We start from the raw sequence: 26,813 nt of genomic DNA, 5'->3' as shown, positions 1-26,813 counted from the left end.
GGAGTGCAGGCATGCGCCAGTGCTCTGGGCCCTGATGCACTCTTATAGAACTCATTTCAATTGTTTTTCTCAACTATTGTAGCACTTATCTAAACTGTTACCTTTGTTATTTGTTGTCCACCTTTAGGACAAGAAGCACTATAAAAGCAAGGACTATAACCTTTCTGTTCACCACCATACTCCTCCTGCACTCCTCAGCACTTAACTAAATGTATGCCAAAGAAGTATATAACAAATATTATTTGAACAAATAAAAGAATACATAAGCTGATACATAAAGCCTCTAGACAGGTTTTTGATACTCAGAGGAAATCTGAAAAGGATATTGTACTTAGGAGCCAGGAGCAGTGGTTCAAGCCTGTAATCCCAGCTACTTGAGAGGCTGAGGCAGGAGGACTGAAAGCTGGAGGCCAGTCTGAGCAATTTAGTGAGACAAAAACAAACAGACAAAAACAAACAAACAAAACAAAGGTCTGGGGGTGTAGCTCAGTGATAGAACATCCCTGGGTTCAGTCCCCAGTGCTGGTGGTGGGGTAGTGACTGCTCTCTAAGGTTGGAGGTAGTTCAGTGGTGGAGCATGTCTTGCATGAGCAAGGTCCTGGATTCAATCTCCAGCACCACAAAACAACAACAAAAATTATTGCACTCAAATCTTTCACAATTTCTGTGAATCAAGGTTCAAGACCAGGAACCTACATTACAATGGTTTTAAAAAAGTCACTGGAAATTATCTGGGCTGAAGAACTCTGGACACTAAAAAAAGAAAGGAAAAAAAAATTAAAGGAAGGGACAGAAGGCATTTCCACCCCTAGTTCTCTTTCTCCAGAGCCCATTATCACCAATAAGGAGAAAAATCCCATGTTCCCATGGTCAGGAAGTGACCCACTGGTGGCCTGGTCCTTGTATTCAGGATGGAGGAAGTGACTGTCCGCAGGCTAAAAGCCAGGAAGCAGGGCCAGATATCCAGTCCCCCTACCCCACATCATTCTCTCCTGCACACTGGGAAGCTTTTGGAAGCTAACCCTCAAGGACCCCACGGCTGGGCCACCCACACAAGTGGCTGGGAAATAGGCAACAGGTTCCTGGTGCCAGGGGGCAAGCAAAGAGGGCAGGAAGCTACAGGGTGATGTGTGAGGTGACACAGGGGCTGCAGGCCCAGCTAACCCAACTCTGATGCTACCCTTCACCCTTCGGACAACTTCCTTCCAGGAGGTGTCTGGCCACGTCCTTCTAGTGGGGACTTGGAACCCCGGAGGGCTTACTTTCCCCACCACCTGAAGCAGAGAAGCCAGGAAGAATGGTCCAATCTCTTCCTGCCCCTAGTCTGTGAAGTTCACATACCTCTATTTCCTTGTTCTAGGACCCAAAAGATTCCAGGGACCAAGAGAGCCTCGAGAAGCCTTGGGTCTTGGAGGCGAAGTCATACCCTCCTCCATTTCTCACATAAAACCCAGAACCCGGGATAACTGCATCTCCTAACCGTACTGAAACCTAGAGGAGCCTGTCCTCCTCATATTCCACGAAGTCCCAGTTCCAAGGGAACCCTTGGCCCCTCATCTTCCTAGGAAAGTTTTAATTTGGGGACCTGATCCCACCAAATTCCCAACAATTGGCTAGACCCCTAGCAAAACCAGAATCCCGTCCTCCCGCGGACCTCGAATCGCAGGAAGCTGCCCAACCCGCCCGCTGCTCAGAGTCCTCAGTCTTCTGGGAACCCCCACCCCCAAATGCCGGAGCCCCAGACCTCCAGTCCCCAGGGAGCGCTGTGCCCACCTCCCAAGTCATCCAGAGCACCCCGGAACCACAAGGATCTAGTCAGTCCGAACCCCACAGAGAGGCTGCTGGTTCCCCTCAGGCTCCATGGGCCCAGGTTTCAGAGATAACGGCGGGATGGGGCGGCGCAGTCCTTTCTTACCCGCCAGAGTAGCCATGGTCCCAGGGGCGCGGAAATGAAGAGGAGGCGGGTGCGGCAGTAGATTCCCTCGACTCCCACCGCCACCTCCGGCGAGGGAGGAGCTCTGCCCCAGGCGGGAGCAAGATGCACCGCCTACGGCTCCCCGGGAGGACCAAACCGCACCTGGCACCGGGGGCCCGCCTGCCGACGCCCCGCCCCGGGGCCAGGCCCTGCCCCCTGACTCCGGCTCCGGCGGCGTCTCTGGCGCCCCCTAGTGCGAGTGACGTCCGGTCTAGTTGCTCCAACTAATTCTGCGTAGGCTGGAAATCTCAACTTGGAAGTCTTTCAGTGCTCATCCATTTTACAGATGGGGAAAGCTGAGGATCAAAGAGGACAAGTTCAGCCACTTCAGAATGGCTCTGCTCATTAGGTGCACAGCTTGGATGGGAATCCAGGTCACTTGACTCCCAGTGGAAGGAACGCTTTTTCCAGTAGAGTATTAGGAATCAGGAATACGAATATGAGGAAGTCAGGTCTAACCCAGAAATAACTTTGGGGGAGGGGGTTGAGTGTGGAGTTCCTTAGAAACTTCTAGCTCAGAGAAACCACTTCTCTGTACCATCCTAAGCTGACAAATAATTTCTAGGGCAAAGGCAGTATGGAGGTGGCCTAAAAAACATTACAAGAGGCAATCCTTGGCAAGGCCAAGTAGGTATAGTCTTCCATTGTATCTGTAGGGAATTGGTTCCAGAATTCTCCCAGATACCAAAATTCCCAGATGCACAAATCCTTACGTAAAACGGCATAGTATTTGCATATAACCTATGCACAATCCCCATATCCTTTAAATCAATGTAAATGCTATAAAATAGTTGTTATACTGTGTTGTTTAGGGAATGACGACGAGGAAAAAAGACCTGCTCATGTTTAGTAAAGGCGCAGTTCCTGAATATTTTTCCTGAATATTTTTTCTGAATATTTTTTATACTGGCTTGACTGAATACAGGGATATGGAACCATAAATACAGAAAGTAGGCTGTATATAATGAGCTTGCCCGGCGCGGTGTTGCATGCCTAATCCCAGCGACTTGGGAGGTTGGGGCAGGAGAATCTCAAGTTCAAAGCCAGCCTTAACAAGAGTGAGGTGCTAAGCAACTCAGTGAGACCCTGTCTCTAAATAAAATACAAACTAGGGCTGGCGATGTGGCTCAGTGGCAGAGTGCCCCTGAGTTCAATCTCTGGTACTGGGATTGAACAAAAAAAAAAAAGAAAAAAAAAATGGCTTAGCATACTGCAGCAATGTTCATGCCCCATTGGAAGAAGAGTAGTGCCCTGCTGGAATGCTGGTCTGCTATAGCTAGGTCTTCAGTTTCAAAACAAGCCCCAAAATCCAGGTCTTTAGATGAAAGTCCCTACTTTTTATTTTTGTTTATTTTTGCAGTACCAGGAATTGAAACCTGGGGCAGTCTACCACTAACCTACACTCCCAGCCCTTTTTATTTTCCAAGACAGACGTAAACTAAGTTGCCAAAGCTGGCTTTGAACTTGTGATTCTCCTGCCTCAGACTCCAGAGTCACTAGGATTACAGGTGTGCACCACCATGCTTGGCAAAATTCCCACTTTTTAAAATGTTGGTAACAGTTAAAAACTTAAAACCGAGCATAGTGACACAAACCTGTATGGGATTATATCCCAGTGACTCTGGAGGTTGAGGCAGGAGAATTGAAAATTCAAGACCAGCTGGGCAACTGAGCAAGAAACTCTCAAAAATAAATAAATAAATATAGATAGAGATGTAGCTCAGTGGTAGAGCACCTCTGGGTTCAATTCCCAGTACCAAACCAAACAAAAACCTTTAAAAATATCATGTAGGCCAAATGAAACACACCTGTGAATTAGATTTCCCTGCAGGCTGTTTAGAATTTTTATTGTAGAGGACAGGGCACTGCACAGAGGACAGCAGACACTTCCTTCACTGGGTTTGGGAGGAGATTTGGGTTCTCCATGTGATGACAGGCAGGCCACACATGTCCCTGGTGTCCCTCTCATCTGATTCTCTCATGCTAGGTCACTGGCAACTGTTATTTCCCTAGATCAAATTTAGGTCATGGGAAAAGTGTCCAAATGACGACAAAGGGGTAGGATTAGAGCCCAGGGAAACGGATTCTGTGCCTTACTTAGATTCCTGCCACAAAGTTCAGTCCAGCTGCCTCTTGCCCCAGCATTCTGATAAACAAAATCAAGCACAATTATTTTTTACTACCCTGTCTGAAAAAACCAAACCAGATGCAGGTCATATTTTTCTTCTCTGGGTATAGCAGGTGACCCCTGGTGTCCTGGGCATGCATAAAGTGATGGGGAGGAGTGCTATATTTGACTTCCCTTAACTCTTATGAACCCACTTGGCAGTTGGTTTTATGATTTCTGAGAAAAACTATTATAACACAAGATTGTGTATTGAACTAAAGGGACAAGAATCCATGGGACTCTTATGATAAGCCAACTCATGGCTAGCCAAAAAAGCAGGCCGGGATTTTATTCATCCTACACATGAAAAGAGGTTACACTGTATTTTCCCAGGCATTAGGGTACTGGCAACATTACCAGTACAAGACATCCTGGGTGTCTTCCCTGACCCTCTGCCTCATGACCAGGCACCCATGTCTACCTCTTCTCCCCAATTGCTCTCACTTCTTCCCCACCTCCATGCCTTAGGAACTTCACCAGTGGGTAGTTGGTATAGCCAAATCATTCGATTTCCTTTTAAGGAAGTTTAGGTAACTCAAGAAATGAAAATTGAAATATAAAGGAAGGGGCCTGGAATTGTGGCACGTGCCTATAATTCCAGTCAGGGAAGTGAGGCAAAAGAATTGCCAAGTTTGAGGCCAGCTTTAGCAACTTAGCGAGACCCTAAAACTAAAATGGGCCGAGGATGTAGCTCAGTGGAAAAGGTAAAGCACCCAGGTTCAGTCCCCAATGTTGGAATTAAAAAAAACAAAAACAAAAACAAAATAGTACAGGAAGGGAATACCTATCTGTAGAAATGATATAACTAAGGTATCATTTCAATGTGGACCCAAACAACACTCTACTTGTGAAGTTGGTAATATAGCTCAGTGGTAGAGTGCCTACCAGGTACTGAGTTTGATTCCCAGCACTGCAAAAACAAAAAACAAAATGGAACAAAAAATTACTTGTGGGCTGGGTAGCTAGCTCAGTCGGTAGAGTGCTTGCCTTGCAAGCACAAGGCCCTGGGTTTGATCCCCAGCACCGCAAAAAAAAAAAAAAAAAAAAAAAACTGTGAATTCAAGGGGTACTTGAGGGTAGAAAAGGCCTGGACAGGGAGAAAGTCTACTGGGTTTATAGCACCTAAAGTCATGTGTCCAGTTTAGCTTGGTCAATGCCCAAGGTCAGATCCTGCTGGCTGATGCACAATCAACTCTTTGATTCTTAGGATCTTGAAGACCTGGATCTTGAAAATCACCTTAAGTCTGGTGTAGTGGCATGCACCTAGAGTCCCAGTTTCTCAAGAAACTGAAGTAGAAGGATCATTTGAACCCAGGAGTTTGAGGCTAGCCTGGGCAACATAGTGAGACCCTGTCTCAAACAAACAAACATGCAAACAAAACAACTTCAATATTCTGCCATCTTGAGGGCACTGGTCTGCTGGTACCCAGTTAGACTTTCCAGTTGCTTCTTCCACTAGCTTCAATGTAAGCCAGTCTGTAGTTTCTAATCTCTCCCATACCTGAGTTATTCTTCTTAAGATGGACTGATTAATCTTCCAAAAGTATGTTTCTGAACCTGTCAGTTTCCTGCTTAAATACCTTTAACCCCTTTTCCTACAAAATAAAGGCCAAATCAAGCCCTCATGAGCTAACTACATCTCTCATTCTGCAGCCTGTCTCCTTATTCCTTTCATCCCAGAACTTTTTCATGAGTATGTTCTATCCTTGCACTTCTCTGCCATTCCAACCAATGGCTCTCCATATTTTCTGTAATTTTACTATCCCTCTCTGCCCAGAATTGGTCTTGTTTCTGAACTCTAAAAACATCGTCAATTTTATCATTTTGTAATTCCTGTTGATAAATCTAAATCTGTACTGTCTCAGTATGATAGCCACATGTGGCTATTTTAAATTAAGGTGGGTGAAAAAATAAAGATCAGACTATAGAAAATGGAGATGGAAAAATGCAGTTCCTCAGTCCACTAGTAACATTTCATGTGCTTGATAGCCACATAAGACTAGGAGCTACTGTGCTGGGTAGGGCCTATACAGAATATCTACATCACTGCAGAAAGTTCTAGTGGACAAGTGCTGTTTTAGACAATGATCACTAATGGTTGCTAATATCATAAAAAGGGACTGCAAGATTATTACATAGCTCCTGATAACATATGACAAGTATATGTTATTTCTGAAGACAGTCTTATAAAAAAAAAATCAAGGGCTGAGGCTGTGGCTGTGGTACAGCGCTTGCCTAGCATGTATGAGGCACTGGGTTTGATCCTCAGCACTACATAAAACTAAATAAACAAAATAAAGGTATTGTGTCCATCTACAACTAAAAATATTTTTTAAAAAAATTGAGCTTGAATCTAGTCAAGCCTCTAGATCTAGATGGGTGCTCTTCCTACCATTGGTGACTTTTCCTACCAAGCAGGATGGGAGGTGATATTCACTTCTTTCTGCTTTTTCGTCCTTTGCTATTTCCCAGTATACAAAAGGAACAGAAATGACCCATTACTCTAGAGAATAGCAGCCTCTCAGTTTCAAGCAGCTCCCCCAGCATCTCTCTGCAGGGGGTGTGGAGTCTGAGTCAAGCCCTTCAGCCTGAGGGACTTGATATTGCAACCAATTTGCTGTATATCTGGCTTCTTTACAAGATAAACTGTAACTGGGAACAGTGATGCAGACCGGTAATCCCACTCAGGAGGCTGAGGCAGGATTCCGTGTTTGAGGATAGCCTTGGCAACTTATCCTGTCTCAAAAATAAGGGCTGGGGATGTAGTTCAGTGGTAGAGTACCCCTGGGTTCAAGTCCAGTACTGCAAAAATAAAGAAATAAAAGATAAACTATAAAGGAAAAGAAACTTGAGAAAAAGTAAAAACAATTTATGGAGCTGATTTGGATCTTCAAATCACCTTCAAATAGCTATGTAAAAAGTTATGAAACAACTAGAGGAATCTGAGCAGTGATTGGGTATATGATACCTATTAAGGGATTATTAATGTTTAAGGTATGTAAATGTGTGTGTGTGTGTGTGTGCACGTGCACGCGTTTTGCTAAGAACCAAACCCAGGGTCTCATGCACACTAGGCAAATGGCCGATCACTGAACTACACCCCCAGCCCTTGGATGTTTTAAAAAATTCTTATCTTTATGAAGGAACTTTGGATTATGCAGAGGAGAGTGACGGGAGGGGTGGGGCAGTGGGGATGGGAAGGATGATATAAGGAGACAGACATTATTACTCTATATACATGTATAAAAAATTTTAAATAAATAAATTTTAAAAAATCAATATCGAGATGCCATTATAGTTTGGATGTGAGTTGTCCCCCAAAAGCTCATGTGTGAGACAATGTAAGAAGGTTGGAGAAGTGATTAAGTTGTGAGAGTCTTAACTCAATCCGAGAATTAATTCCCTGATAGGGATTAACTGAGTGGTAACTGAAGTGGTAGGGTGTGGCTGGAGGAGGTGGGAACTGGGGCATGGCTTTGGGTGTGTACTTGTATCTGGCGAGTGGACTCTCTGCTTTCTGATCATCATGTGAGCTCTTCCCCTCACCACATTCTTCCGCCATGATGTCCTGCCTCACCTTGAACCGCCAGGGATGGAGTCTACAACCTTCTGTGGACTAAGACCTCTGAAACCACGAGCCCTCAAATAAACTCTTCCTCCTTTACAGTTGTGCTGATCGGTTCCTTTTAGTCACAGAAGCAAAAAATCAACTAAAACAGAGGCATACTGAAACACTCAAGGATGATATATGATGGATTTGCTTCAGGGGGCAGGGAGGAGCAGTATCAGGAAAGTATACATGCAACAGGACTGCACCTCAGTTGATGGTTACTGGGTGATAGGAATGCGGAGGCTTTATTATCCTAGTATACTATTGTGTTTTGTTGTTTTCTATTGAACACAAAAATTCTGTTCTATTGGGCTGATGAGTTCTTGAAGCTCCCTAAGGTATATATTTACATACCTTAAAAAACTAATCATCCCTTAGAAGATCTCATATATTAAATCATTGCTCAAATTCCTCTAGTTGTTCTATAGCTTTTTTATGTAGTTGAAGGTGATCTGAAGATCCAAATCAGTTCCATTGCTGTTGTCTCCCTTTTTTTCCCTTTAGTTTTTATTGCTTATTTTATTTTTTAAAAAATATTTTCAGTTGTTGATGGACCTTTATTTCATTTTTATGTGGTGCTGAGGATCAAATCCAGTGCCTCACACATACTAGGCAAGTGCTCTATCACTGAGCTACAACACCAGTCCCTGCTTATTTATTTTTGTGGTACTGAACTTGAACCCAGGGGTGCTCTACAACAGCACTACATCACCAGCCCTTTTTATTTTGAGATGGGGTCTTGCTAAGTTGCTTAGGGTCTTGCTAAGTTCCTGAGATTGGCCTCAAACTTTCGATCCTCCTGCCTCAGACTTCTGAGTTGCTGGAATTATACACATATGCCACCATGCCTGGCCCCTAGTGTATCTTGACACTGTTCAACTAGGTAACTGTTAGGTCAAAGTCTAAGAGGAAGAAATGAGTTCTTTTCAGAATGACAACCTATAGCTGTGGTGTGTTGGAGAGACTATCAGATTTGAAACCTCAGCATTTTCTCTCACACCACACCCAATTACTGAGGATTCTCAGGGAGGGACATACCCCCTGCTAAAGGGAGAGGACTTGGCTTAAGGCTCGCTTGTCCTATCACTGAACATATGGAGATTTGACACCAAAAAAACCTTTGAATATCCTAAAGGCTCTAATAGGCCTCAAGTCAAGGTCCCTCACATCAGTTTGTTGCCTGCCAAACTCAGAAATTCCACACACTTGTTAGGACTGGGGCTGCCTGTCAGACAGGTTGCACCTTGGGCAGGGCTGTACATGAAGCCAGGCCTCCAGCCCATACTTCTCATCTCCAATTATTGACAGTTGTTTGAAGACTTTTATCCTCAGTTACCAAAGACATTATTATGGCTGTACAGGTGCTTCCTAAGGGGCCAGCCCAGTATGACCACTCCCCACCCATTCACCACCCATAAAACAGACATTAAGTTCAAACTCACAGTAATATAAAACCATTTGTTTAATTCTAAATTGAATCACTTTCACAACAGTGAAAATCAGTGACTGGTCAGGTGTGCCACTGTACATATTGCCATTTTCTGATTGTGGTTAAGACTGGGTCCTAGTCCACGAGGGTGACAGGAGTGTGGAGGCTGAGGGGCACAGAAAACATATATAAAAGAAAGCTGCCTTGGCAGCCGTCAGAGGGATGGTGGAAATGGGTCCTGTTAGGGCTGGGCTAACAGTCCCAAGTTGGCTTTCCTGCCCCAGAGCCTGGCAGAGGATGAGTGGGACCTATAAGGTTTATAAAGGGCACACAGCCAACCTGGCTTTGCTAACAGGTTCCTGGGATACCTTTGCTGGTAGAGCTTTCCTGGGCTCACTCTAATTCATTAAAGAATCCAAATGAGTTGTCATCCTACCCACAACTTTTATCTTTCTTCTGGAAACCCATTTCTGTTTGTCTGACTGAATTTCTCTCTCCCTCCACTATTTGGGGCCACTGCACTGAGAGATGCTATCTATTGCCCCTAGAGCAGATACTTCAGGAGCCCTTGAGACTTTGGGGAATCTCCAGAAAGTGATTAAAGAGTATTCTTGTGGGGGTACCCAAGAATATTTAAAATCCATCAGGCACATTGTAAAGCTGGTGGCTTATTCCTACCAAGTGGATTCAGCAAAAGAATCACTTACTCAATACTTTATATTTTATCTGTTTAAACACTGAACTCTGGCATTGGCAGGTGCAAAGAAGGGGTGGGGACCATGCAGAGGGGAGGAGGGCTTCCCTTATCATCCTCAAGGTCTTGGTTCCTTAAATTATGCAGAGCCATATCAAAAAAAAAAAAAAAAAAAAAAAAAAAAAAAAGCACCAGGTGAGGCTTTTCTACTATTTGTTGTCTATTGCTAGTGGTGAACCAGGACAGTGTAGACAATAAAAGTGAGCCCGAGGCCCCAGAAGTTCATATCCCCTCACCACCAATGTCTCTAGAAAATTAGATTAGATGAAGCCTGGTGGGAAGAACAAGAATTATCCCACCAGGTGAACTGTCCTACCTGCCTAGCACCACACTCCTACAATCAAATTAAGAGGGTTTTTGAAATAAAAAAAACACAACAAGGACTTAGGAAGAATCATTTCCCCTGGATTTTACAGAAAAGATCGTCATCACATCACACTATTGTGCTGAGATTCCCTGGGCCCTGCTACCTGGCTTTACAAATCATCAGAGGTTGCCTGATTAGGAGGCACATGCTTCCTTAGTTTTAGCATACATACAAGGAGTTTTCAAGGGACTCTAGCAAGCCACACCAAAATCAGGGTCACAGATGAGTTTCTCCCCAACCTGCCTCTTCGAATAGGACAGTTTGGCTTCTGAGGTGGTCAACTTCCACATGCAGCTAGGCCGACCTGACAAAGCCTCCAGTTTCCTCTGGGCAAGTTCTGGGAGAGAATGCACTCAGAGCTTCTGTGGCCTAGGGAATAGGGCTACTTGTTCCTGCATCAAAGCTCTGAATCCCACAGAAGGCCTAACTCCAAGTCTTTCCTAATGCACAGTAGTCAGTCCTGGATTCAGCCATAGTGTAGGCTATTTGCCCTCTGGTAGAGAGACACAGATGTACAGTTTTAAGGGGAAAGCTGATGGGAAATCTGTGAGTGAAGTAACGTGTCTCACAAGGACCAATCTACACCAGGAAATGAAGAGGTCATTCAAGTTGCTCTCTGGGGCCAAAGAGTAAGGCGTAGGGCCTTGGGATCGCTGGGTCTCTGGTGAATTCATGAAGTGACTTCAGTTTCAGCTGCTGTGATTATGATCTTCCTGGGACAGTAGATTCTGTGTCTCTGCTGAGGAAGAGGTGGGGGTGGGGAGAGGACAGAGCAGCACTGGGATCTGGAACCTCTCTGTAATGAGTTCCACTGGCTTCAGAGGCTACTTACCAAGGGGATTTAAAGAGATGAAAGAAAAATTTCATAAATACCATTTGGTTCATCCCTTTGTTTTTGTATAAAACTTCTATGAAATTGCACTCTGATAGTTTCTTTCTTCCCACCTCTTCCCTGTGCAGAATCAGGACCCGCTGAGTTGGCTGGAACAGGATTTCATGGTACCACCCATGAATGGGGACTCAACACCAAGGCCTGAGATAATAGAAGGGTGATTACAGCAGTGGTGATACTTGGGAGTACTCGCCAACTGGTCTTGAGTTCCACAGCTCTGATGAAAGAGCAAGACTCCTTGAAGTGTTACTGACCCCACTGATTCCAGAGGTCAGGGTTAGCCAGGAAGCCAAACACCAGGAGTATGGGTAGCACATCACCAGTTCTGAGGACCTGCTGTGAATATAGACAGGAGCCTGGCATTAGGCAATCAGGAGCCAGAACATGATCACCAGGGCCACAAACAGGAAAAGGCGTGACAGGAACTGCTCATCCACATACTGGGGCGTCCCAGGAACAGCTAGAGACAGAAGGGAAAAGAGAGGCTGTTAGAAAGCTCCAGTTATGCACACTACCCATTTGCACCAGAAATCAAGTGTGTTGATCTTCACTTCTTTTTTTAAAGTTCATTTTTACTGTGTGCAGTACTTGGGACTGAACTCAGAGTCTCACACATACTATGCAAGAGTTTGATTGCTAAGCTACATTGCCAGCCCTTTCTATTTTTCATTTTGAGATAGGGTCTTGCTAAGTTGCCCAGGCTAGCCTTAAACTTGTGATCCTTGGGCCCCAGTCTCTCAAATTGCTGGAATTACGGGCATGCACCACATTGCCCAGATAAAAATTGTGACTGCCATAGGGGAAAATATAAGGATCCAGAGTTCAGCCTGATCGTGGAACTAACTAGAGAATCCAGGGTGAGTCTTGGATCAGGTTAGAGAGAAGCAGGCTACTAGGAAGATTCCTGCTGCTTCCCCAGGGATCCACCTGTCCTTCATTTTGCCCTTTTGGGTTTCCTTACTCAGATAAAAAAACAAGTGAACAGATTAGAAACTTTCCAGGTATATAAGGTAAGGAAGAACACTCCTACTATCTCTTGATGCTGCCCTACATTCCCCAGTTAGGTGTTCTGACGAATTCATGTAGGTAGGCAGTCAACAAACTCTTACTGATTGCCTGCTATGTGCCAAGGACTGGGGTGGCATAAGGAAAAACTGGAATGATCTCTGAATGGGTTACCATCTCTAGAGCCTAAGTTCCTGACCAGAACCATGCACTAGTCACTTCTGTACCCTCCACTGTGCCAAGCGCAAACAATGAGAACAAGCAGAGCTCAATTGAGCATAACATCTCTATAGGTCCTATAATATAGATCTTGGCTTGAGTGTCAGAGTGTGGTAAGAGTCCAGGGCATTTACCTCACTGACATACTGAGCTGGCACTGTCAAGCAGCTGGGGGAAGAAATGAAGCAGCAGGTGGCAGAAAAGAATGGTTTCTAAAGGGCTGAGGCTGGGATCAACCCATATTGTATTCTAAGGGAAACTGGAAAGAGATGCAAAAGAGCAGAGGCCTGCCTCCTTGTGGGTTACCTCACCCCTTCCTGTCCCAAAATGTTCAAAATGAGGTACATGTGCAGGATTAGGTTTTTCCTCAGTTGGGTATAATTTATAGTTTTTCATTTTACAGATGTGGGATATGTCTTGGTAAACATTACTGGTCATTTTCTTATCTGTAAAACAGAGTCATCTGTATACATGTCCACATGGTGGTTGTGATGATCCCTTCAGTTTGGAATGAAAGCACTATCCATGTGCCTAACACTGGGTAAGTGCTCAGAATTGCTGGCATGAATGCCAGTAATATAAAAAGAATTTAAGATACTTTGAAAAGATTGTTTATACATGCAGTGACAATGATCTATAATTTATATATTGCTGAATTCCAAGGAGCTTTCAAGCAGGATTACTAAGATATTTTCCAGATTTCTCAAGGAAACAAAGCTTACCTGGAGGAGGTCGTCCATCATTTATGTTAAATGCTGTGGCAAATATCCCAAAAGGAAATGCTCCAATTCCAAAAGACATCTGGAAGCCACCATCTCCAAATCCAAATCCTTGAAATCCCTGTGTGGAAGAAAAGCAATTAAGAGAAGGAAAAATGAGCATGTCTCTCCTACACATGCCCAACACAACACATCTTACATGCTGTATTTTATATAAAATCCTACTCTCCTTTATATCTTCTGCCACCTGTATCCAAGGGGTAAGGATCAGTTTTTCCTCCCATTTAGACCCCAAAGCAGAAGAACTCTGGTGGACACTCTATCCTTAGAGCCTTAGCTCCAAGGTATGGAACTGTGAATAGGCCAAAAAGGACAAGATCCAAACAAAAGAGAACCACTATGCTGATGAAAGCAGGGTTTTTAGGGCTTGAGGTTCTTATTCTAGAGTCCCACATTAGCTAGTACAATTTTCTACATGTTTTATAATACACAATTCACAGTTAGTTCAATTACAAAAGAGCATCAAAATCAGCTACAAAGTATTTTTAATAGAAAGAAGTTGAAACCTAATAGGTCAGCAGTGGAAGTCAGGATAAAAATCACGGTAACATGTTCCCCAAGGACCATTTATGCTGATTTATGTAGCCAAACAGAAAAACTCTTGTGTCCAAGTTATCAGACAAAATTGTTTGGACACCATGGTCACAAGTACATGACAATATGTGGACAAGATATGTACATTTCCCTCAAAAATTTGTGTGTGTGTGTGTATGTGTGTGTGTGTGTGTGTTGGGGAAGGGGTACTGGGGACTGAAGTCAGGAGCGCTTTACCACTGAGCTACATCCCCAGTCCTTTTAATTTCTTATTTTGAGACAAAGTCTTAGTTGCTGAGGCTAGCCTTGAATTGTGATCCTCTTGCCTCAGTCTCCTGAGTTGCTGGGATTACAGGCATGCTCACTGTGCCCAAAGTTTCTTTTAATGTTGTTAAAAACTTTTTTGTTTCAAAAATTTAAAACATTTTAACTTTTTCTGATTTAAAAAGTAATGCATGCTATTACAAGAAATTCACACATTGAAGGAATAACTGAGCAAATCAGTCCAATGTTTCTATTCACCCTTGGATCCTCCAAAATAACCAGTCAAAAGTTTGGTGTATCATCCTCATTTTTTTTTTTTCCTTCCATGTGTCATTGTATCATCTTTCACATGAAAAGATCTAACAGGAACTAATATTGTGAGTAACTTATTTTATTTTTGTACTAGGGACTGAACCCATGGGTGCTCAACTACTGAATCACATCATCAGTTCTGCCCCACAACCCTTTTTTGGACAATGGGGATTGAACTCAGGGGCATTCAGCCACTGAGCCACATCCCCAGTGCTATTTTGTATTTTATTTAGAGACAGGGTCTCACTGAGTTACTTAGTTCTTTGCTTTTGCTGAAGCAGGCTTTGAACTTGCAATTCTCATGCCTCAGCCTCCTGAACTGCTGGGATTACAGGTGTGCGCCATCATGCCCAGTAGTAACTCCCTTTTTCTAAGTGCAAATTCTGTGCCAAGAACAGTGTTAAAACTCTGGGACACACAAATTGTGTTTATTTCTTGCATTAGCATCATCTGCAATTTACTGAGACAAACTTTGGGCTGGAGGGGTAAAATAATCAAAGGGTAGAGGTTAGATCTAAAACTAGGTCAATCTGATCTGAAAACCCATGCTCTTAATTACTATACACACCTTAACTTTTTTTTCTCTGTCCCTGCATCCCTGGCAAGATCTTTAGAACAAATGATGCCAGAAATAATGAAGAAAAAATATTGAGTCAACCATTCTCCACAAAAAGTTGGTATTTGTGAATCTTTTGCAAGTCACAAAAGTGTCCCATAACTAACAGCCTAGCATGTGACTCCAAACTTCTTGCTGGGTGGCACTACCTGTAAAGTCTAATAGGTGATTTAATAAGAGAGCAACCTATAAGGAAGAAAAACATTTCGTTTCTATCTCCTTGCAGCACAAATACCTTCTACTCAGACCCAGCATGGTTGAGTCTGAGGGCTCCTGGGACTGAAGTTGCCTTACTGGAAAAGGTGCAATTGTTTCATCAGGACCTCAAGCTTCACTGAGTGCAATCCTGGACTGTCCTTTCTGCTTCGCTTCTAGCAACATCTATGTGATCCCACAAGTCCTCCTATTTGATGGGTTTATGTTTCTGGGGCAGAGTATGCAAAAAACATTGCATCACTAGAGGCTGCAAATGCTTGTGAATGCTAGAGGTGGGCCCCAAAGTCAAAGCCAGGGTCTAAGGCTTCCTGGGGCCTTCAACTTACATTAGTTACTAATGCTTCATGAGAAAGTAGAGCCTATTTAAAGAACTGTTGCCTGGAGATTAAGAGCAGGGACTTAAATACAAGCTAGATCTGGGTTTTAGCCTTGTCTATGGCCCTAGACAAGTCACTTCACCTATCTGTGCCTCAGTTTCATCTTTTAAATGTGTTAGTGGGAAGTTTAAATGAGATCATACATATAAAGCTCTTAAAATACAGTTTTTACCATTTAATAATTATACAACAAGTGTTCACTGCTAATGTCAGTTATTAAGGGCAATACAGAGAAGAAACCCTTAATTTCTAACAAGAACCCTGATTTGGCCAAGTACACCTGTAATCCCAGCGACTCAGGAGGTTCAGGCAGGAGTATCACAAGTTTGAAGCCAGCCTTAGCAACTTAGCAAGGTCCTCAGCAACTTAGTGAGATCCTGTCTCAAAATAAACAATAAAAAGAACTGGGGATGTGGTTCAGTTGTTAAGCACAGCTGGGTTCAATTCCCAGTACCAAAAAAAAAAAAAGAAAAAGAAAAAAAGAAGCCCTGATTCAATCTTATTCCTGGGAATTCTAAGGAAATATTCTAATTCAAGTAAGAAAATAAGAAATGTGTTATGGTACTGGGTATTGAACCCAGAGTTGCTTCAGCACTGAGCTACATCTCCAACGCTTTTTTTTAATTTTGAGATAGGATCTCACTAAATTACTTAGGGCCTCACTAAGTTGCTAAGGCTGTGATCCTCCCGCCCCAGACTCCAGGTTCTCTGAGATTACACTACACCCAGCTAAATCTAATCAAAATTTTATCTATGAGTTTGGGATGGTGGCACATGCCTGTAATCCCAGTGACTCAGGAGGCTGAGGCAGAAGTTGTTTGAGGACAGCCTCAGCAACTTAGTGAGGCCCTAGGCAACTTAGCAAAACCCTGGCTCAAAATAAAAAGGGGTGGGGATGTGACTCAGTGGTTAAGCGGGTTCAATCCCCAGCACCAATAAATAAATAAATAAATAATTTAAAAAACCCAAAATAAATCTATAAATCCATCAGAATATTTTTAAAATAAAAAAAGAGAAAGAAGCAGCACACAACTGAACACTAAATAGCCATTATATAAAATATTAATGGCAAAGAATCTTCAGTAAAAATCTTAAGTTATATTGTTGACAATCTCTAATTTGAAAAGTACAAACTCCATGAGAGTACATTTCTTTGTTATGTTCACTGATAAATCACCCAGAACATAGAAGGCACTTCCTATTTGTAGGATAAATAGAATTTTAGAAGAGTTACAAAACAAGAGATACATATTATAAAGTAGATAATTATAAATACATAATGAATAAAATTTATGTGTTTAACAGAATTGTGGAAATATAGGCAGAAGCAGGGTACTGTGGCACATGCCTACTTGAGAGAAGTTGGAAGATCAAAATTTTAAGGCTAGCTTCAGAAACTTAATGAGACCCTGTCTTCAAATAAAAAATAAATAAATATAAATATAAGTAAAAAGAACTGGGGACATAGTTTGGTGGTTAAAGTGCTCCTGGGCTCAATCTCCAACACCAAAAAAAAAAAAAAAAAAAGAAAAGAAAAACGCATGCACCAATAACCCTTTTCACCTTGTTAAAAGAAAAAGAAAAATGGAAAAGGAAAAAGACCAAAACATTTCCAGTTGTTACATCTGGATGATGTGATTATTTTTCCCCTGTCTCCATTTCTGTATTCTACAAGTTTACCTTTACTTTTATGATCAAGGAAAGAAACAAATGTAGGGTCAACAGGAAAACTTCTAAAACCATAGGTTTTCTAGAAGCTTCTCCTAGAATGTTCCTCACCCCTCTATTCTCTGGCTCTGGCCTCTGGCCTTGAGGACGAGGAGGGGTCTTCTCTCTGAAAAAGAAATGGTATAAAGTAAGTCTATTACAACATGACTTGAGTTGCTCACTATGAGAACTGGGAGCTCTTTACCAAGAGGGTCAGGTCATGGCCATCTTTCTTGTCCACATATAAATTTATACAGGATTAAACTGAACACTAACTCTTTATTCTACTTGTAAATTGTTCCTCCCAAATGTACAGAAAACCAGAGAGAAAACCAGCTTATTAAGAGATATTCATTAGACTGTACTACAAGCTACTTTTCTTACAGAGATCCTGACCTACACAGGTTTTTAGTGATAGTCACCTTCCCTGGACCTATAAGATACTGGGCTCATGGATATCAGAAGTCCCAAAGCCAAACTGAAATTTAACAGCTGAGTGGGCAGAGATTCAGGGTCTCTCTCATCTGTCCCTATTGACTTTAGCTCTACCTTTCATTACTCCTAGGTAAGAAACCCATGCTAGTCTTCAGGTCTCTGGGTATATCAGCCCTCTGATCATTCATCTCCAAATGCTTGACTGAGGACTTGTTACATATGAGGCCCTAGACAGGATAATAAGACTGACAGATCCTATTCTTGAGGTAATGGCAATTTCAAAGGGGATTAATCCAATCATAATGTAGCGTGAGTTGGATTAACAGAGAATGATAAGAACAACTCATGTGGGAAAAAATGACCACTTTAAGGAGGAGGTGACTTCCAAGCTGCTCATAAAAGATGGGTAAACATTAGAGGAAGAGATGGGAGTGGGGTGGTGGTTTGAGGAAGCAGGGAAGGCAGAAGAGGCACAGCAGAAAGCAAATACAAAGGTTAATGAATGTGAAAGGGCAAGTCCCTTTAAGAAAAGTCCAGTATGTCTGGTGTACTGGGTATGCTGGGATGGGGTGGCAGATGATAAGAGATACTTCTGGAAAGGTTGGAGGTGCCAAACCATGAAGGGCTCTCAGTACTTGAAGAATGCTGCATTCACCCACATCTCTATTTCTAGAAAGTCCAGACTCTACAAAGTCACCCAGACTCCCCATTCCCTCTCCCTCCATACTTTACATATCACTTTGCACATTGGGTCCCCAGACCCAGCATACTGCCTACTGGGTAGATGACACTCAGTGGTTATTACAGCCCAGCAAGTGGTCACTTCTTCACCATACCTGGTTTACTCCCATTTGGATCAGATTGCCTCAGAACCAAGTGATCATCAAGCACCAAGTAAAGGGTGGGGTTCAGGGGTGCTGAATGGAAGTGAATTCATATCCAAGTCCTCACCTGGGGTCCTGCTGCCCAGTGCTGCCCCTGCCATAGAGAGGGATGACCTTGTCTCGGCTGATGCCAGCTTTGCAAACTGGACACACCTGTCTATTAGGTCTGGTCTCCAACCACTGCAAGCAGGACAGAAAAATGCATGAATGGTTGAAGTCCCACCACAGAATGGTTAGAAGCAGTAGGAGAACATGAGCTAGAGGCCTCAAATGGGAACCACCAGCACAATCAGGAATACCCTGAGGAAGGTGACTCTGTTTCCCATACCTAGTATTCAGTAAATATTTACTAGTGGCAAAATTGAAATTGCCTTTAAATGCCATCATAATTAAATCAGTTTCATCAAGTTTTCTCTCTCTCTAGGGGTTGCTAGCAATACAGCAAGGAGCTGCAAGCCTCAATATGCCAAGAGGTCTGCTATACCCAATCTCAGGTTAGACTACTCATGTGGTAGTATAATGAACTTTTAAATTTCTATTTTCCAGGTTGAAAACATAGCTCAATGGCAGAATGCTTGCCTAGCATGTGTGTGGCCCTGAGTTTGATTTCCAGTACCATAAAAATTAAAAATAAATAAGTTCCTACTTTCCTCAAAGGGTCAAGTATATTATCCTTATATATCACTATATACAAGTGATATTTTTCTTTCTGTGACTTCTTATTGTTATAGCATTTCCCCAACAACTGTGTGTCCTAGACATCAACACGTGAACATAAGCGGATCATTTTCAGATGATTAAAGGATTATGCTCATTATCTAAATTTGATGTTTTTATGAACTCTCAGTGACTTTTGCATTCAACCATTTCAGTATCAAAAACAACACCAATACCACCACTCTGTTCTGGGTTTCCCAGGTCCTTTCATTGGTTACATTAAAAACATCTTGTTTAACTTTCTAAACAAGGAACAAACAAGTCAGCAAGATGATGCACACCTGTAATCAAAAGCATTTGGGGAGGCTGAGGCAGAAGACTGCAAATTCAAGATCAGACTCAGCAACTTAGTGAAGCCCTAAGCAACTTAGAGAAGCCCTGTCTTGAAAACAAAAAATAAAAAAGGGCTGGGTATGTAGCTCAGTGACAAAGCTACCCCGGGTTCAATTAAAAACAAAACAACAGCAATAACAAAAAAATGACATATACAAACAAAAAATGATTTTAAAAAAGCCACTGTAGTATCTTTATGGACATTAGATAATTTCAAACATATTTTTTCTCAAGTTCAATTTTGGTGCTAGGGATCAAACCCAAGATCCTGCACAAGCTAAGTACACATACTACCACTAAACTATACTCCCAGCCCTTTGACATTTTGGAACATAAATTGCATGTTTAAATCCAATGATATGAGGTTATATTATAAATGTGCATCTAGGGCTCAGGACTAATAGAAATAGCAGCACTTAATGATTTTTATATCCCACTTTGTCTACCTGTCAATGTCTCTAAAATTTACATCCTCTTCATAAGCTCACAGCCAACATGTTCTATTAGGTTCCATTGTGGTTAGAATGCTCAGTCCTAGGTCTCCGTTCTTTCTCCCACCAAGAGAGAAAGTTCTAGCATGATATGCTCTATTGTCCTCTCCTCACGTACCTAAGTCACCTATGAATGTGGTCACCTACAAGTGTGGTGTTCTACTGCCAATAACCATTGGGACGGTCAGCTGGCAGTAATTATTCACATGCAATTATGAATGTCAGGCTCAGCTCATCTCACCTACAAGATGTCTGGGTTTTCGTGAATACTAATTGGTTTTCATAATGAGTTAAAACTGGGAAAATAGACTTTCCTCCTTTACAAAAGCTCTTTGTTGACACCAAAAAAAGTTTACCCCTTCTTAACATTTTCAAGAAGTCTAAAGATAGGAAGTACTTTATATAGATGGAGAATCTAAAAATAAAAAGGACTCAACATATCAAATCCAGCCCAGTTTACAAATGAAGAATTGAGATCTAGAGAGGTGGTGACCGGCTAAGGCTACAATGGCCACTGGGGCAGAATTAGAACCATCTTGGGTACCACAATAACTCCTTATTATGTCAAATGCCTGTCAGTGGGGAGGTGTGTAAAAGGGTTGGGGGGTTAACAATGCAAAGAAGCCAAGGAGATTGCAGATTCTGACAACAGTCTCCTGAGACAAGGACTGTCTTGTGCAACCACAGCTGATGAAAGACAAGAGTAAAATGAAATGCATCTTACCTGATGTAAACACGGCCAACTGCCAGAGTCCCCAGGGCAACCAGCCATCAAGGAGAAGGTTAGAAAGGGTAAAAGGAAGAAAAATGTTTTCATTAGCAGAAACATTTGATGAATACAGTAGGAGCATCAGAATGGGAAAAATGGGGAAAACAGGGGCATTCTGTCCCCACTGAAGTTATGCAGAAATCACTGGCATCAGAAACTAGAAACAGATTGGGCTAAAATCAGAGGAAAAACAAGATAGTGGAGACAAGATCTCAGGCTCCACCCCTGGGATCCCATTACACTTGCAGACCTACAGGGCCAGACCACCCAGACACGACAGTCTTTAAAAGTTAGCATCTGAACGAATCCAATAAAAGTCAAGCATTCTCTGTAGAAAAATTCACAGGAGCATTCTCATGCAGTACACACAAGCATGCATGCACGCGCATACTATTTTACACCTAATGTCAGGCTCACAAGGGATAGTCCACATCTAGTTTAACAAAACCTTCAGGCTGTCCTCACTTTAAGAACTCTGCTGGCAGGAAGCAGTTTAAAAATTCAGATCTACTCTAAAAACATTTAAGTAATAGAAAAGATGGGGAGGCTACATGGCAGAAAGGACTAACTTTAGCTTAGAGAGCTGTTGCCCAATGTCTTATATTTCAAAGAAGGAAAAACCAAGGCTCTGAAACAAGCAATGACTTGTACCAGAACTGAAAATCAAGCTTCCAGACTTTCAGTTCACTGCCCTTTCAACACCCAGCACTGTATACAAAAAATGAAATCTGCAGAATTAAAGGAAAAATCATTCAACTTCAAATTTTTAATACTTCTTTTCTCTCTCTCCCTCATCGATTAAATAGTTCAACAAATACCTACTGTTTACCTACTATGTGTCAAGACAGTGGAAAATGCTGATGTGTTTGCATATCATGTGTCTTTTCCAGCTAAGTAAACCCTGGGCTCAGAGGACAGCTCCTTTCCCAATTATGGAACCAATTCAGCTTCATGAACTAGATCTACAATCTTTGTAGACATAATAGATACCTCACATCTGACTTCAACATTAACCTTGTGATGCCATTCTAATCTAATCCAAGGCACCCCAAAAGTCATGGCAGATCTTCACTGGCAGTTCCCTCAAAGGCTATCCAGAAGTGAAGGTGAATGAATGACTCTCAGAGGAAAGTTCAGGATTACAATGATGGGGAGTCTTCCCATTTGTTAAGCAACTACTGTGGCAGGCTATGGCTGAACAGCTTTTCATTTGTTAATGGCACTGAATGACAATATTAACCTACCAGTGGGTATTATTATCTCCATTTTACAGATGTAGAAACTAAACCACAGAGAAGCTACCAGATTTTCCAAAAAACATACCACCCAGTCTGGAAGAACAACTTTCATTTTAGAATCTGTGTTCTTTTCAATGGTACCTTGTCTCTTAATTCTGTTACTGGTTTGATGATATCCTGAAGTATCTCCAATTTCTAGAATCAACCATTTCTATGTAAAACCACCATTAGGGTGAGAGCCTCAAGAATAAAAATCTCTGCCCCATTATATTAATAAATTTATCTTTTACACAGGTGCCAATTTAACCTCCTCTAAAATACTGCTTAAATGACCCTTTCTTCACACCGTTTTCCTGCTCAAAAGTATTCATTAGCTCTATATTATCCTCTTAAACAAATCTGGGTTTGTTAATCTGGCCAACTCTCTACAACCACTCATTTCCTATCACATTCAGCCCTTCAACCAGGGTGCTATGAGAAGTATACAGGAAGATGAACCCAACAGTGCACATGCCTGTCCCTTGAAATTGCCTTAGGGTAGCATACAGCCTTTACCTTACCTGCCATTATTACCCCTCAAGCTTCAGCTCAAAGTCTCAAAAGAAAAAAACAAAACTCAAAATTCACCCAGGTTCTGAGAGTCAGCAGGTACTTCTAAAACCATTGAGGCTGGAAGGGATACCGACCCTACCATTTTATATTGTTATATATACACATAAAATATAATAATAATTATAGTCATAGCTAACACATAGTATTTGCTGCATATCTGCAAATAACCCTGTAAAAAATGAGGCAGAGTGCATGTAAGCACTTTGTCCCAGGTCATCCAGTAAAAAGTGGCAGGATCAAGATCCAGGAAAATGAAGTCCAGCTCCCTGGTCCTTGCTCCCTGGTCCAGCATAGTAACCACTATACTATGCTGCGTCTAGGCTTTGCACAAGTGGCAGGTAGTAAGTGCTCACTAAATGCTGTTATTACTGGAGAACAGAGAGCAGCAGCCTAGGATGGAGATAGGTCACCCAGCTAATCAACAGAGCTGGGACAGAAATGCAGGTCTATGAATCCTTGGGTCTGAGTGTATCAGGACCCAAAGCGGGTGAGAAGCCATCTCTCCAAAGCTGCCCAGAGCCATGGTCTTTCCAAACTTGGCAGTGTGTCCTCTCGGATGGCAGCAGGGGTACTAACCAGAAGAGATGGCCACACAGGCTGATGACGGCGTCCTTGGCTGTGTCCAGGCATATGTTGCACTCAAATGTGCTGTCCTGCCCTCCACTCTCACCAGCACCATTGCTGCTCCCACTGGGTCCCCCTGCACTGGAGTTCTCAGGGGATGCAGAGGCTGAGGGCCCCTTGTTTGCCATCTTTGGTTGTCAGCAAAGCTCTGAATGAAGATTCTCTCCTGGAAAATTCTGAAAGGCAGAAAACCCAATTGCCCATTTCTGTAGCCCACTTCACCCACATTCCACGCAAACACCCCATCTTCTCTCAGCTCTAGAAACTGATTATGTTGAACCCCTAAGTAGATTTCCCTGAGGGTGGCAGGGATAACAGCTGTGGGGCAATACCCATAAACATGGCCCAAAATATACCTCACACATTTTCAAATGGCAGAAAATACAGAGCAGCTTCCAGATGGTTTGCCACTGGATCTCACTTGTCTCCATATTTTCCTGTGGTAATCAACCCAGATGATAAATACATGCTCAATTAAACTGAACTTTCAAGCTGTCCTGTAACTCTGAACAAATTCTATATATTGGCTAGGAGATTGCTCAGGATTGTGACTCGTATATGCCAGAATATAAAAGAATTCCCGTAACTGAAAGGTTAGGAAGTTAGGAGGGATCAGAGGATGATTTTTTACACTGCAATCTTTTTCATTCCCTCTTTTGGAACATCTACCTTATTTTGTCTAAATCTACTAACATTGTGGCCTCAATATATTTAAAGACGAAGCTTATGTCACTGCTGTTAATGGAAAAACCAGTGTACCATAAGTGAAAAAATAAATATAAATGAAGAAAAATTTTTACCCTCATATCACCTAATGTCACACTCATGATATACTCTAGATAATCTTAATCTGGTCTACTCTCTTCAGGAAATTGCAGCCTGACTACTGTGGAGCTTAGATGGGGACTCATGACACCCTGTTTGTATTCAAATCACCATACCACCACAGATCAAGCTGGCCAGTAGAAACAGATCATTGTTGAATACCACTTCCAAGTCAAAGAACCCAGCAGAAAAGCAAGAATGATAAGACACTAATGGATACCCAGAAGAATCTGTCAGGAGCCAGATCTGGCCATCCTCATCATCTCAAAAATTCTAAGTAGAAAATGTTGGCTGGCTACCTACCATAATCAGAGAACTGAAGGCTTGGATGCTGGCTTCAGTAGAACCTCCAGCTTGCTAGTGGTTTGGAGACATCCCCTACCCTCTTCTGGCCATATTCCCCTCACAGTAAAATGAAGCACTGGACTACATGGTCTCTTAAATACGGTTTCTAGCTCTTAGACTACCACTCTGGATCATCTCACTTACTATCTCCAAAGCAGGTGGCTCCTCCCCAAGTCCAGAACTCACAAACGCCAGGGGATTACCCTGATTTCAGCTTCCAAAGTATAAGATAAGGATCAAAAGCTGCAGTCTTCTCAGACCAAGAAGCCTTCCAGTGAGTCTTCACAGAGCAGGCTCATGAGCATCTCTCAATAAGACAGCAGCTCAGTGATTTGAATAGAGAAGAAGCCGACTCACTGCCACTTTTTCACTCAGTTACATCATTTTACCTGAAGTCCCAGAAGAGCAGTTGGCTGCTGAAAGTACCAGTGCTGTTGGCCTCAGTTCCAAAACCTTTTCTCTGACCAGGAAACCTTCTCCTTCTATATATACATCTGCTCTCTTAGAATCTAAGGCTACAGCTTGCTTTTTTAATCATTCCAGCTCAAAAATGCTAAGGACTTGACCTATGTATGTTTCTTTTTGTTTTGTGTTTGAAGTGCCAGGGAAGGAAACCAGGCCTCATGCATGGGTGGCAAGCCTCTAGCACTGAGCTACGCCCCTAGCCCGTGTTTCCTTGTTCAAAAATTTTATCTTTTAAAATTAAGAGCCACGTAAACAGATGAAGATGACCACAGAGTCAGGCTCACCAATCAATCTTAACAATAGCTTCCTGACATGATGCAATAGGGAATACATAGCTTCATTAAGGAAGCATTTTTGCCTTAAGACAGACTATAATAAAGCCACAAAAATGAATTATTGTACCCATTTACAGAAAACAGATGCATGTATTAAACAAATTCTGGAGAATATAATCAGCCAAATCAGAATGTGGAATTTCATAAGTAGCCCAAGCTCTCCAAAAGTTAAATAGCATGGGTGGGGCTCAGAGTTACAGACTGAGATGAGATAAACGCAACAACTTGCAGTGTGTGGATCTCATTGGAACCAGATTCAAACAAACCAACTGTAAAATGATATTTGTAAAATGACTGACAATAAAATCAACCTAGTTGACAACAAAGAAAAGTACATTTATTTGGGGCTAATGAGAATTGCAATCTAGGAAAACACAGATTTAAGCAGTCCTGAAAATACACTCAAAGGTTTTACAAAATGGCAGCTATATTTATAGCTTTAAACTACAAGGGGACTGGAAATCACATCATTAGTCAGGAATTATGATCGCTGTTGGCAGAAGTTAAGCTGTTTTGTAAGAAAGGGATTTTGTGTAGTTTTAGTCTCTGGGTATTCTGGGGGAAGGGGTTCACTGCACATTTCAAAGGTCAACTCACATTTGGGGGAAGGCGTATCTGCAGCCTCACTCAAAGGTTCAGCTGTGGAAATATCTGAGATCTGATGAACAATGGCCTCCTGATTCCATTTTCAATGTCCCAAACTAATGCTATTCCTTTTGTTTGGACTTTTTTTCCCTTGGCAGAATGATTGTTAATTTTGTTGGGTATGATTGTAGTAGTATGTAACTTTTCAAAAAAATTCTCAATTCCTATCCCAATTCTCAATTCTGAAGTATTTATGAAACACTGATGTTTTGTTATTTACTTTAAAATATTCTGTGAAAGTGGAAAAAAAGATGAAAGAACAACAAGGAAGTTGGTTTTTGGAGCTAGATGATAAACGGGGATTTTGTATTAGTCTATTTTTGTATTTGTATTTTTCAATACAAAATGCATATTTTTTAAGGGTCAGGCTGCAGGAAAGTGTGTATATGAACTTATTTGTATAAAAACAAAGTTCATAAATGGGTGTGTGTATATATATACATATACATATATATACATATATATATATATATATATGGGAGTATACTCAAGGATGTCTAAAGACACACACTATCAACAGTTATTTCTGATATTATGAAGACTAGGGAACTTTGCATTTTTATATTCCTATTCTGCTTTAAAGTATTATAATAAACAAGTATTACTTTTATAACTTTTTTGGTATTAGGGATTGACCCATGGGTACTTTACCACTGAGTTATATCCCTATCCCATCCTCCTTTTTACATACTGGGGATTGACCCTAGGAGCACTTTACCACTGAATTAAATCCCCATTTATTTTTACATTTTAACATTTTGAGACAGGGTCTTGCTAAGTTACTGAGGCTGGCCTTGAATTTGCGATCCTCCTGCCTCAGCCTCCCAAGGAACTGTGTTATAGGCATGTGCCACTGCACCAGGCTAATTCCT

General features: G+C 42.0%; 2 protein-coding genes across 5 annotated transcripts in view; both read right to left on the bottom strand.

The window, feature by feature from the left end:
• Positions 1-2,126, bottom strand: part of Limk2 (LIM domain kinase 2) — a 72,574-nt gene extending 70,448 nt beyond the window's left edge. Inside the window, exon 1 of one of the 3 annotated variants that reach the window (XM_047560963.1) lies at positions 1,916-2,126. In XM_047560963.1, the coding sequence (XP_047416919.1) occupies positions 1,916-1,931 (16 nt within the window). In that variant the 5' untranslated portion in view covers positions 1,932-2,126. The remainder of the gene's footprint in view (positions 1-1,915) is intronic. The other 2 variants (XM_047560959.1, XM_047560961.1) reach the window with 2 other exon arrangements.
• Positions 2,127-9,195: 7,069 nt separating this feature from the next.
• Rnf185 (ring finger protein 185) overlaps positions 9,196-26,813 on the bottom strand; it is a 34,378-nt gene continuing 16,760 nt past the window's right edge. For both annotated transcript variants that reach the window (XM_047562402.1, XM_047562403.1), the window contains 6 exons: positions 23,279-23,502; positions 20,808-20,826; positions 18,610-18,722; positions 17,296-17,350; positions 13,141-13,258; positions 9,196-11,654 (listed from right to left, as the gene is read on the bottom strand). In XM_047562402.1, coding sequence (XP_047418358.1) covers positions 11,557-11,654; positions 13,141-13,258; positions 17,296-17,350; positions 18,610-18,722; positions 20,808-20,826; positions 23,279-23,454 — 579 coding nt within the window. In that variant the 5' untranslated portion in view covers positions 23,455-23,502 and the 3' untranslated portion in view covers positions 9,196-11,556. The remainder of the gene's footprint in view (positions 11,655-13,140; positions 13,259-17,295; positions 17,351-18,609; positions 18,723-20,807; positions 20,827-23,278; positions 23,503-26,813) is intronic.

The sequence above is a fragment of the Sciurus carolinensis genome, chromosome 8 (genome assembly GCF_902686445.1).
Source record: "Sciurus carolinensis chromosome 8, mSciCar1.2, whole genome shotgun sequence".
Classification (NCBI taxonomy): Eukaryota; Metazoa; Chordata; class Mammalia; order Rodentia; family Sciuridae; genus Sciurus; species Sciurus carolinensis.
The sequence above is the reverse complement of the archived record's forward strand: the minus strand, read 5'-3'. Positions and strand labels throughout refer to the sequence as shown.